Source organism: Mauremys reevesii, linkage group 6 (genome assembly GCF_016161935.1).
Source record: "Mauremys reevesii isolate NIE-2019 linkage group 6, ASM1616193v1, whole genome shotgun sequence".
In the NCBI taxonomy this organism is placed as follows: domain Eukaryota; kingdom Metazoa; phylum Chordata; order Testudines; family Geoemydidae; genus Mauremys; species Mauremys reevesii.
The window spans coordinates 22053858-22067041 of NC_052628.1; the positions used below are offsets into that span (position 1 = coordinate 22053858).

The 13184-nt window shown below is 43.6% G+C and overlaps 1 protein-coding gene across 1 annotated transcript in view; it reads right to left on the reverse strand.

Moving 5' to 3' along the window:
- The window catches only part of MTMR12 (myotubularin related protein 12), a 67217-nt gene that overhangs the window by 15661 nt on the left and 38372 nt on the right, over positions 1 to 13184 (reverse strand). Inside the window, exons 5-9 of the mRNA XM_039544531.1 lie at positions 10579 to 10709; positions 9016 to 9109; positions 6436 to 6559; positions 5561 to 5636; positions 3025 to 3131 (exon numbers count right to left, since the gene is read on the reverse strand). Coding sequence (XP_039400465.1) covers positions 3025 to 3131; positions 5561 to 5636; positions 6436 to 6559; positions 9016 to 9109; positions 10579 to 10709 — 532 coding nt within the window. The remainder of the gene's footprint in view (positions 1 to 3024; positions 3132 to 5560; positions 5637 to 6435; positions 6560 to 9015; positions 9110 to 10578; positions 10710 to 13184) is intronic.

Sequence of the window (13184 nt, forward strand, 5' to 3'; positions counted from 1 at the left end):
GATTAAAGGCAGACTAAATACATTACAGTTGAATCAGAATATATGAGTCTAGTTGTTAGAGGTATAACATCTTCTAATCCTCCGTAAGTCTCTTAGAGTTCTTCCATGAATCTTTCAGGGTGTCCTAAAATGTTTTTTTTTGGAGGGGGCGGGGGGATATCTCAGTCCAACGGCTCAAACTCCCCTGATTCAGTGTTCAGTGGCTCAGAGATGGCAAGATCATGCCCAAGATCCAGTATTTATAACTGGAAATAGCCGGGCAAGTGATTTTAGCACAGCATGTGTGTTCCTCTGACAGAAGAATAGATACTTGAGTCTGTGAAAAGTCCTAATGGCACTTGGTCAGAAGATCTAATGCTTCACCTCTAAGGCTTCTGTCTTGTAAACACAATGAGGTAGCCAAGCAATTCTTCATTAAGTAAACTCACATCTAAATGTGAAATACATGCCATTTGATCTAATGAAAATTGAATATAGTTGCATAATATACCTCTACCCTGCTATAATGCGACCCAATATAAACACGGGTTTGAGTATAGCGTGGTAGCAGCGGGGCTCTGGCAGTGCTTTAAAGGGTCTGGGGCTCCGGCTGCTGTGGGGAGCCCCGGGCCCTTTAAGTCCCGCCGGAGCCCTGACGCTGCTACCCCGATATAAAGGGGTTTCAGCTATAACGCAGTAGGGATTTTTGGCTCCCCATGACCATAGCAGGGTAGAGGTGTATAAAGTAATTATAAGGTAATATAAAATTATAAATAATAAAATTTTAAGACATTAAAAGGATTTAGGAACTACAGGTTATTTTGGTTATGCTGGTATAAGGCTAACAGGGTGAAGGTAAATAAAAATCAAGAATAGATGTTAATTGTATCAACACAAGTGAATGTGCTTCTGTCTACTATTTAACATTCCTTTGTTACCCAAATACAGCGAATTAACACCTCTTTGAGGTTATGCCCTGAGCTGGCTAGCTGCCAGCGCCAGATTCCCCACAAAAGGTAAGAGCATGATGCTTAACACCTGAGGAACTGCACTGAGACAAGAAAAGGAGACAGAAGTACAAGTAATCTTGTAACCATGATAAGCTTATTTTTGTTCAGGAATCTAAAATAGTTATACCAGTGTAAGGCACTTCTATACCTTTATAACTGCATTTATATAAAGGCTTTTACCAGCATAAATGTCAACAAAAAGTCACACCACTTACCAACGCAACTGTGCCAGTAAACTTAAGTGTAGACCAGCTGTATACTTGGAAAAAAACCACAATGTTAAGCATATGTCTTAACATTGGAGTGCCACCAGACTCGTTAATGTTAAGCATAGTTTTACCTTCAGCATACACAATCACAATCATGTTGTGGTTAAGTCCATAAATGGCTATTAGCCAGGATGGGTAAGGAATGGTGTCCTTAGCCTCTGTTTGTCAGAGGATGGAGATGGATGGCAGGAGAGAGATCACTTCATAGAATCTCAGGGTTGTAAGGGACCTCAGGAGGTCATCTAGTCCAACCCCTACTTGATCATTGCCTGTTAGGTTCACTCCCTCTGGGGCACCTGGCATTGGCCACTGTCGGTAGACAGATACTGGGCTAGGTGGACCTTTGGTCTGACCCAGTACGGCCGTTCTTATGTTTAAAAACTTGATAGTGGTAGTAGTCAGTCACTAGGCACCTCCTATTGCAGACAAGGCAGAGTTCTCAGGTAGTTGAAGACAATGGTCCAACATAGCAACTCACATCTTGTTGTGGCTATCTGCTATTTGCATATGGTTCTTTGCCTTTTGAAATAAAATGTTTTTCAAACAATTCTGAAAGGTTATTCAATATACCCTCCCATTATGAAATTTGGAAGCATAAGAGAATATAGGGAAACCTTCTCTACTGTTTTAAGCATATTAAGTTAATTTTAGCCTCCCCTAGAAATATTCTTTTGTTTATCTTCTTCACCCAAATAAAGTATCATTCAGCAGCTCTTTGTGGCTCAAAGAGTCTTCTCCTTTATAATGCACAGGGTGGTAACTGTTCATAGAGCCAAGAAACTACTCCTGAAAGGCAGCTGGGCTCATGGAGGATGGCAATTTAAAACTCATTTTCCACTTCTTTCTTAGCCTAACAACCTTTAGTCCTATTTTAGATGAATTGGGAGTTGGTTTGGGGCTGCCAGTTCACCTCAACATCAAATGCTGAATGAATTTAACTGCCTCTGTTGGTGCTGCAGCTCATTTGGATCAGAAATTGGTAACTACTAATGCGTTAAGGCAGTGGTTCTCAAACTTTTTTACTGGTGGCTCCTTTCACATAGCAAGCTTCTAAGTGCGACCCCCCTTATAAACCAAAAACGTTTTTGTATATTTAATACCATTATAAATGCTGGAGACAAAGCAGGGCTTGGAGTGTAGACTGACAGCTTGTGACACCCCTCCCCACCATGCAAGAGCCTCGTGACGACCCCCAGTTTGAGAAACCCTGCTTTAAGGGAAACAGCTGCATCTCCTCCACAGCCTAAATCAATGCTGGAGAAGCAAGGTTTTTAAGATTATATAACCTCTGGAGGTCTAAAACAGCTCTAAGTAGAGCTTTTAAAAGGAAAGGTGTTTGAAGTTTATTTGCCTGCAAAGGATTCAACTAGACTAGATCTGTGGAAATGATAGGCTTTGCTGCTACTGCAGCTAAAGCCTGCAGTTAGCTTTTTTGCCTTTTTTGGGGGGTGGGGGGTAACAGAGGAAACCTCTCCCCACCTATCCCCAGTTTTCATAGAGATTTATTCTAGTGAGTACATACATAGTTGTGAGATCACCCCCCATCCCCAAAAGTTATTTGACCAATGACATCACTATTACAGTGTGCATTTAAAGCTAAACCCCTAATAAAACTGCTTTTAATACACTGGATAGAAAACAAAACTTCATCAAAAACAATTGTCTCTTGTTGCTACGTAGACTGAGACATAGAATATAGAAGACATAAGCAAGGTCCATAAGAATCACTTTTTTAAAATGTCATGGACAGAAGAGCTATTACTGACCCATCCAAGAAAATTTTGTGCATTTGTGAAGTGTTGTCCTCTTGTTCTTTGGGAAAAGCAGACATTTTGAGAAGAGAAGCACCATTATGGCAAGACCAACACCAAATCTACAGAAAAACACATTTACCTGATTACTTAGTTCTCATGTACATATGACAGCTACATGTTTCTACTGGAGTGAAACTTCGACTATAAGAAACCCTTTCCTGCTGCTTTACCACAAATAGTTTTGGGACATTCAATGAATCATTCAGCAGCAATCTTGTACTTTAGAACCAATGGCAAATGCTCCAGACACGACATTTCATAGTATTACCCTCAAGAAGTTTAATCATTAGGTACAGGCAATGGACAAGGTAGGTGTAATATGTTTTTAAGTTACAGTTGAGACTTTGCTCTTCCCTTAGGGCTTGCATACATTGACTAGAATTGGCAATAGCTATTCCATTCAGTTTCCTTGCGCAGGCAAACCTTGAGACTGCTTTGTCTTGTCCAACAGATAGTAGCTGGACTACTAAAATAGGAGCTGAGAAACTCCTATGGTATGCATGTTCCTAAAACTAGCTCACAAATAGTTCTGTTTTACAGGGTAGTATTATACCATATCTCATTGGAAGACAAAGATTTTGATACCCAGGTTTAAATTGTGATCTGAGATTTTCTTCAAGCAAGACTGACAGTAGAACAAAACGACAAGCCATAAAGAAAGAATAAATCTACACTGAAATAAAGTAGAAATTGCAGAGATGTTTACTTTATGAAAACATTCCTTTGTCCCTGCAATGGTCTACAGTCACTTTTGGAGTGCTTACATGGAGGCATATCCTATCACAGTTGTTCCTAAACTGGTCTCTAAACTCACCTTTGACTCTGAAGGCCCAGTTGTTTCTTTCCTTCTCATACATCAGCAGAAATATGCTGGCCAAATTATGACTCAGTTACTCCTATGCAACACCATTAGATGCCAACAATTGCACAAGTGTAACCAAGTCATAATTTGGTCTAGAATATCTGCTGAGGGGGAGAAGGAAAGCCCCAGCTTGGCTTCCACATCCAAGAGAGAATTTGCAGGGCTGGCAGTTTGGAACACAGCTTTATTTGTAAACTAAAATTTGAACTGGAAGTAATTAAGTCCAACGGTACCATTTCACAAAGACTAAGAGCTGTACTTTAAGAGGAAAGGGACTGATTGCTTGCATCAAGAAAACTGAACGTCTGCCACATAACCCTGTAATCTTAACCAGAACTAATTCGGTCACAAAAGTGATTTTTAAACTTAGTTTTTCACTTGGTCTTTGTAACCAGAAATTAACTTAAGGGCTTCAAAATTTCTTGCTTTCACTAGAAGAAGCCATCACGGTAACAGCAGGCTACTGTATAACAATGCTCTTTGCTGTAGTCTGTCCTGTGGCATATTTGAAGATCATAGCACTGAACTAGGTTTAAAGAGGGTAATAAAGGCAGCCAACATTTTCTTCTAGAAACTGTCTAGTTTGGAAGCTAAAAGGTGTGAAAGGACTTGCTTTTCATAGGTGAAGTCAATGGGAGGTCCCTCTCCAGGTCCCTTCCAGTCCTAGAGTCTATGAATCTATGAATCTATGGAGCTGTGGGTGCTCTGCACCTAAGACAGAGGTCTCCAAACAGAGGAATGTTCAGGGGGGCAAGGAGGGAGCAGCACCCAGCCTCTCCCTACCACCAGTTCTGCTCCGGTCTGACCCGCAACTGTGTCCCCTACTCCTGGCCCCAGGCCTGACCCCATCTCCAGCCTCAGCATGGCTCCATTCCTGGCCTCGACCCCAGCCTCGGCCACTGGCCACAGCCCCATTCCCAGCTGAGGGCCAAGGCTAGGGGTGGGGCCGGGAGCAGAGCTGCACCTGCCAGCCCCCACCGCAGCCCTGTTCCTGCCCCCACCCCCAGCCTCAGGCCCTGGCCCCACCCCAGACCACCCCCAGCCTTGGACCCCCGAGGGGGTGACCCTAAAAAGTTTGGGGACCACTGACCTAAAATGATCAACGATCTCTACATAAAAAGTTGCCTTGCTTTCTCCTCTCCACCATACTTTATCTGTTCTTATGATAGGACCATCACATTCAGTGCCTTAACACTCACTGCTGAAGTACTGTCATTAGCACAGCAACCAGCACCAAGCAGACTCCTACAGATGCCAAGACACAAGTGCCTCTGGAGAACCTCAATCTCAAGGAAGAAAGACTAGTCAGAGAATGCCATGAGCATGTGTGGGGTCCATTAATACTCACACATCTCTTCCTAGCCTTATTCAGATATGTAAGGAGATATTGCTCTATATGTTCTTAAGGGGAAGCTTTATGTATAACCTCTATTTTCAGCTGCTGCTTCCTCTTTTACAGATGACTTTGCTGTTACAGAAATGACTTTAATAGTGCAATATGAACTACACTAAGACTAACGTACTTAAATAATGAATAATTTATTTATAGATGTATTCTGTCTGAAATACAAGTTAAAATTTTCCCATCTACATTTTTTCACGCTTCAGCATCGCATGTATACTCACAGGAATGCCTCTTCCTTGGTACTGCAAGATACTCTCTTCAGAGAGTGACATGGGAACAACAAAATACAATGGCAATCTAAAGAAGAGAGAAACATTTCCTATAGCAAAGAATTCCACAGCAGATTTAATGCCCCTTGTATGATGCGGGAAGTCCTCGCCACAGAATCAGGAAATCTGAATAATTAGTAATTCCCAATTTCCTACATCAGCCAGCAACTATGTTCTGGAAGGCACAAAACAAATTGTCCAACTTTTAAAGACATTTGATACTTAAGGCTCGGTACTTGCAATACGCTATCGAGATAGCTTTAATAGTATCTTGAGAACTCACTCCACTGTTCTGAGAGTTATCTGCAGTCAAAAGCTTAACGAAAACCTGAATCCTAAAAACTAAAGGACTTCCACTTGAAAATAATAAACTTGAAAGGGTTTGCTGATATAGATACAAACTGTCCTCCCCCCTGGAGAGAGTTGTGTATCAGCAAAAGAGGGTCTAGGTTTTTTTGTTTTTTGTTTTGCTAACTTAACAGCCTAAATCAGTTCCCCGAATAGAGTAAACTATACTGGCAAAGGATCTTTTTACTGAAATAATGGTGTCTAAACTAGGGCTTTTCCTGACCCAATTATGATAGTGGGGGGAGGGGAATCACGCCCCTGAACAAAAAAATTTTGCTTGCATAACTATGAAGCATACACCAGGCCTAAGTGTTTCTTACAGTGCTTGAGGCCTTGGAGAAATGAGTTGGAAGACAGATTCCACATGGGAGGGTAGAGATTTACCACTGGTGTTCATCACTAACTTCTGAAACATGAACATTGACTTTAATATTAAATTTGCCACACCCACACACACCCACTTTAGAGTTCAAGCTTACTTTTCAGAGACTTTGTAGGCTTCGTTGGCACTCAATACTTTATATTTCATGTTCCCTTTGGTCCGTTCCAACTCCTCACGCCAATCCTTAATAGCATCAAACATCACAGTTTGGTTTTGTATGTCTGCCAACAGAAATCCAATTAGATACTAGTTTTACAGAGACAGTTGTAATTACTTTGCTATTACAAAAGTATTTTTCATTGTAAATCAACCACTTTAAACCAAATGCACATACAGAACCCCTCACGTATGAATGCTTTGAGCACGAAAAGTTAACGTGCCTTTGTACAGAACATTCTATGCTTCTGTCTGATCTTTACTACTTGGTCTTCAGTCAAATGCTGCTTAAATCAAGACAAGCATTCCTAAAGTGACAATGCACAAGGGGCCGGATTAACTCTCCTGTGGGCCCAGGGCTATTAAATTTTGTGGGGCCCCTGTATCCAAGTCTTTTTTCTAATTAAAAACAACAATGATCACAATTATGGCATCAAGGCTATTAATGCTATACTAAACTTGCCTTTTAATTAACATAAAGCTGTTCTATGGTTACATTTCAGTCTTAAAACATGGAGACTATAGTTAAGTTAATTCAAAATAGCCTACTTCTTACCTTAGAACAGCTGTTCTATTCATTTCTTTCTGGGAGGGAGTTTGGGTGCAGGAGGGGGCTCCAAGCTGGGACAGAGTGTTGTAACAGGAGAGGGTGGGGGGTGTCGGGTCTGGGAGGGAATATGGGTGCAGGAGGGGATTCTGACCTGGGGCAGGGTGTTGGGGTGCAGAAGGGGGTGTAAGCTGTAGGCGCCGGCTGGGAGGTGCTTACCACTGGCGGCTCCCAGCCAGCGGTGCAGCAGGGCTCAGGCAGGCTGCCTGCCTGCCAGCCAGGCAGCCAGAGCCCCATGCTGCTCCCAGAAAAGGCTGGCTGCTGGCACATCTCTGCACGCCCCTGGAGGGAGGTGGGCAGCATGTCTCCTCGCACTGCCCGTGCCCGCAAATGCTGCCCCTGCAGCTCCCATTGGCAAGAGCTGTGGGGATGGTACTTAGGGTGGGGGCAGCGTGCGGAGCCGCCTCCCCTTGCTAGGGCCGCAGAGACATGCTTCCGGAAGCGGTGTGGGGAACGGCATGCAGGCAGCCTGCCTGAGCCCTACTGCCCCAGCACCCCCCTTAGCCCGAGGCACCGGGCTGCAGCCCCTACGTTAATCCGGCCCTGGATGCACAGTAAGATTTTTTTTTTTTTTTTTAAATAGTGCTTCCATATGCTTAAAGGCTAGTTAGCAGTCTACAACCAAGACTTACCGTGTACTCTGCAGCACTTGCAACCATCATTGTTTACTCTGCTTATATGTTGCAACCCCTTCTCCCACTTTGTCTAGTCTATTTGGATCATAAACTCAAGGGCAGGGCCTATCACTACAGTGTTTAGTGCCAAGAACACTGTGACCTCAGTGCTAGCTAGGACCTTTAGACCCTACTGGAATATTTTAAAAAATTAAATTTCAAGCTAAACACTTGAGGCAACATCATGGTGCATCAAAACCCCTCTTGATAAAATAAACAGATGTTTTGGGTGCACCAGGAATGAAGAATCAGCAGGAACATCGTTAGAATAGCACTATTACATCAGCTAGGTTTCTATTAAAACTGGCAATTTAAGAAATTAAAGTGATCTACACTACTGTTTTCCTTGTTCAAAATATAACAAGCCACTCTGTCTGACTTATCCAGATATGGCTAAATAGGAACTTTCAAATTATTTTGCAGGATGTGTTTCACTGATAAATTATACTAAACCAGCAGGTTTACGTTACCATCCATGCTAGGCTTATCAGTGCATCTTTCCTTGATGATTGAGGGAGGGAACCCTATCCTGGAATAAGGGTGGGTGTGTTTATATGCAAAATCTCTTTTGAAAGATGCAAGAACAATTTCACTCAGTCCAAAAAGTAAGAGCAGGAAGTTATGCTGACCCTTCTGACAGTATTTTAGCCAAAACAGAAGTATAAAAAGGAAAACTAAATAGCAGTATTTTGTTGGTATCAGGGAAAAAAAATTGTATATGCAAAACATTTGCACAAATTGATCATGAATAAGGCTACAATTTAGTCACGGGTATTTTTAATAAAAGTCATAGACAGGTCATGGACCATGAATTTTAAAATACCAGTTCTTGAGCTGCAAGTTGCAGGCTTTGTACAACCTCTAGTATTAGCTTAATACTATGAATTGATTCCCTTCATATGCTCACTTAATGAGTCTATGAAGACCACCTTCTCTGGGCTAAAAATTGTATTTAAGTTTTATATTAAATAAAAAAAAAAATGAAACCAAAAGCCCATTACGGGCTAGGAGCATGCATCTGGCATGTTTAGAGATTTTAGCAGCAATCTCCAACAAATTCTACCTAGCATGTACAAATGAAAATGTTCAGAGGCTTATAACTCTACCAAATTTTGGGGATATTATCATGGGTCTAGCAAACTTCTGGGCACTAAAAATCACATGCGGATATAGCCTAGGAAGTAGGAATGATAGCATGTGGTAGTTACAACAAATTAAAAAAATAAAGAGCGAAGTTTACCTGTATTGGTTGGCACAGCTGTTGCATAAGAGAACAGAAACAAGCGTTTAAGTAGTTTAGGAGTCTGGCTATGATGAACTATGCCACTGACGATCTAAGAAAGGATCAACAAGTTAATACATGTATATATCAGATTGTAATAAGAGCCAGCTGATGCAAAGAGCAGCTGAACCTCAAAGGCAAAGCCAAGGAGAGGAAGAGATTACACATTTTAAACAGACATTGTCAATAAGATTCAACTGTAGCAAGATATTAAAGACCTGATTTAAAATTCAAAAAGATGGCTTTGCCCAAGAATCTGTGCAGCTACTATGTCTAGCACTATATTTAAAGGGCAATCCTGAAATCATAACATTACTCCACTTCAATTTTTTCTGGAGCCCTTTGGTCAAGATTTATATTTTTTTTGAAGGAATGTCTTAAGAGTTTAGAAAGATCATTAGGTGAACTTCACCCTAGACTAGGACTCAACCTTAGTTTTAGTGCAGCCTTTGACACCAAGGTATGTGATATCATTTCACCTGAGCACACTCCTATGATGTTTGTGTGAAACTCCTTTAATATCAGCAGGAGTTGCATGTGTGCATTAAGATAACTATGCTGCCTACTTATTTCCCTTGTTTGTGTAATGTCAGCCTTGGATATTCTTCAAATACACCTTTTGGTGAGAGCCTTCTCAGTTGAAGGTTTTGGTTATTTTTCATGTTAAAGGTCAGAACTGAAATTCTTACCAAGAGAACGTACTTTGATGTGTATAAAGCAGATGTAGTGTTGTCAGTCAGCCTGTCTCTCTGAACCAAGAAAATTGAGTTCCATTCCCAGAAGCTACAGTCTCACTGTGTGACTCAGGAAAATCACCTACCTTTGATAATACTACATCTCCCTAGATCAATATAAAAAGGTATGTATACCAAACATGTGTTAAAGCTTTTAAAAGTACAGTTAAGTCTAGAAGCAAACTAGCTACACCAAACTGTAAAACAACTCAAAAGCCAATTATTAATCAGGGTCTTCAATTTTAAGTTCTAATTCTTACTTCTACTTTCATAATTCAAAGAAAGCCAAATAAATCCTTCAGTGTCAGAAGAAATAATTTGCATGCCAAGTTATCAGAGAATTGTTTATGATGGCTGCTGACACGGCAGCAGGAAGTAAAAAGGTTAGCAAGGCAGTACCACAAGTAAATACAAAGCCAGCTTACATTATATTCTTTAGCTAGACAAGCTCTAGAGCAATTTATGCAGTACTTCCAAACTACTAGAACATTTCCACAGTAAAAGCCAGTGCACCCGAAATTTTAAGTTATTAGATGCACACAAAGAAAGATGGTTAAAGAAACAAGTTTAATCAAAGAGTGACTTTCCCATGATTGTTCACCCCAGTAGTGAATGACTCAAAAGCAAGCTTTGTTTTAACGGTTTCAGTGAACTGTTCTCAAATCAGTCTCCTTATTCTCGAGAAATTCTACATAGTTTCCCTGTAATTAAAATATCCTGTTAACATCCCACCCCAGATTTTTAAGGGGGGGGGAGTTAATCAAATATGTAACATTGCTATACTTACCCTTTTTACCTCCTCTTCCTTTGTGTACCTCAGACAGAAGTGAAATACTCTAAGATCTTTACAGTGGATGATTAATTTCTCTGGGTATTTTTTCAGTTGTCCAGATAGAGATTTCTTTTTCTCATCATAAACTACAGAAGTAAAAACCCAAGGAAGAACATACCAACATTAAAAATTCTGGCATCTCTTGTTGGGGTCCCAACTAAACTGAGTCAACATAAGAGTTTTACTAAGTATCCTAGAACACTGACTTGCAGTGCAGACAAACATCTGTACTCACATACTTGTCAACAGTATCTTTACAGGTAATATAGTCTCAAGATTTTGTGCTCTGTCCTAAGTCTCCTCTTTTTCACTCAGAGAGAAAAGACAGTTACCTTTTTCATAACTGGTGTTCGAGATGTGTTGCTCATGTCTTTTCCACAATAAGCGTGTGCACTCGCCACGTGCACCAGTGTTGGAAGTTTTTCCCCTAGCAGTACCACTATCGGAGCGCCCCTAGCAACTCCTGGAGCGGCACTTCCATGGTGTGCTACAAGGGGTGCTACGTGCTCCCTCCACCCTCAGTTCCTTCTTGCCAGACAACTCCCGCATTCATTCCCCTCCATCAGATGTGGAATAGACATGAGCAACACATCTTGAAGAACACCAGTTACGGAAAAGGTAACTGTCTCTTCTTCTTTGAGTGATTCCTCATGTGTATTCCACAATAGGTGATTCCAGGCTATACCTGTTGGAGGTTTGTAGGAGTTCACACACACTCGGGACGGAGCACAGCCCTGCCGAACCCGGCGTCTTCCCTGGTCTGGGAGACTATCGCATAACGCGAGGTGAATGTGTGAATTGAAGACCATGTGGTAGCCCTGCAAATGTCCTGAATGGGGACATGGGTTAAAAAGGCAGTCGATGAGGTTTGCGCCCTAGTCAAGTGCGCCCTCACAATTGACGGCGGAGGGATTCCCGGCAGGTCATAACCAGTACGTATTCATGAGGTGATCCAGTTGGAGAGCCACTGAGTGGAGATCGGCTGACCCTTCATGTTCGGCTAAGGTGATGAACAGCTGCGAAGACTTCCTGAATTGCTTAGTCTGCTCCAGGTAAAAAGCCAGAGCCTGTCGCGCCTCCAGCGTGTGGAGGTGGCACTCCTCACTGGACACTTGGGGCAGAGGACTGGCAGGAAAATATCCTGACCCATGTGGTAGGCGGAGACCACCTTCGGGAGGAACGAAGAATGTGGGCGGAGCTGGACCTTATCTTTATGGAACACCATGTATGGGGGCTGGGAGGTCAGGGCCCTGAGTTCTGAGATCCACCTAGCCGACATGATCAATCGGCCCGGTAGGTGGTAGGCCTGTAGGCAAATGCCGTGGGCCTTGCAGGAGTCCCACAGCTTGAGGGCTTCCAGACAGAGGGCAGAGGATCGGGCCCTGCCTTGCCTGTTGACGTAAAACATCGAGGCCGTGTTGTCCGTGAGAACCCTGACCACCCTGCCTTCCAGGGGCAAGCAGAAGGCCACACACGCCAGCCAGACCGCCCAGAGCTCCTTGACGTTTATGGGGAGGGCCAGGGGGTCCTGTGCAGACCACAGACCTTGGGTCTGAACGTCTCCCACACGGGCTCCCCACCCCAGGTCCGATGCGTTGGACACCAGTTCCATCGATGGGGGCCTGCCTCTGAACGGGACTCCACGGAGCATGTTCCCAGGGGAGGACCACCATCGAAGAGAGACTATCACCGGTTCCGGCACAGTGAGGACCTTGTCCATCCTGTCTCTGGCCTGGGAGAACACTGAGGCCAACCAGAGCTGGAGGGGTCTCATCCTGAGTCTGGCATGGCGAACCACATAAGTGCATGCTGACATGTGACCCAAGAGCTGGAGACACGCTCTGGCTGTTGTCACTGGAAACCTTGTGCCTGTATCAATGAGCCCTTTCAGGGTCTCAAACCTGTCTGGTGGGAGGGAGGCCTTGGCCAACGTGGCATCCAGGACTGCCCCAATAAACTCTATACGTTGTACTGGGACTAATGTGGACTTGGTGTCATTTACCAACAGGCCCGGAGTAGCGCACGTGGACAGAAGGAGCACCATGTGATCCTGCACCTGCGACCGGGAGCTGCCCTTGACCAGACAGTCGTCCAGATAGGGGAAGATCTGGACCCCCCAGCGCCTGAGGTAGGCCGCCACCATAGACATACACTTTGTGAATACACTGGGAGCTGTGACCAGGCCAAACAGGAGGACTAAATTGGTAGTGTTCCTGTCCAACCATGAAGCACCTGTGCCCATCAAATATACGGATGTGGAAGATCGAGGGCAGCGTACCAGTCCCCGGGATCCAGAGAGGGAATGATGGAGGCCAGGGAGACCATGCAAACTTGAGCTTTACCATGTACTGGTTCAGGCCTCACAGGTCCAGGATGGGCCTGAGCTCCTCTTTGGCCTTCGGGATAAGAAAATAGCAGGAGTACCACCCCTTGCGTTAGAACTCCGCTGGCACCACTTCCACTGCTCCTAGGCCAAGGAGCCACCCCACCTCCTGCTCGAGCAGGGCCTCATGAGAGGGGTCCCTCCAGGAGGGACGGGGGGCAGAGGGTGGTTGGGCGGG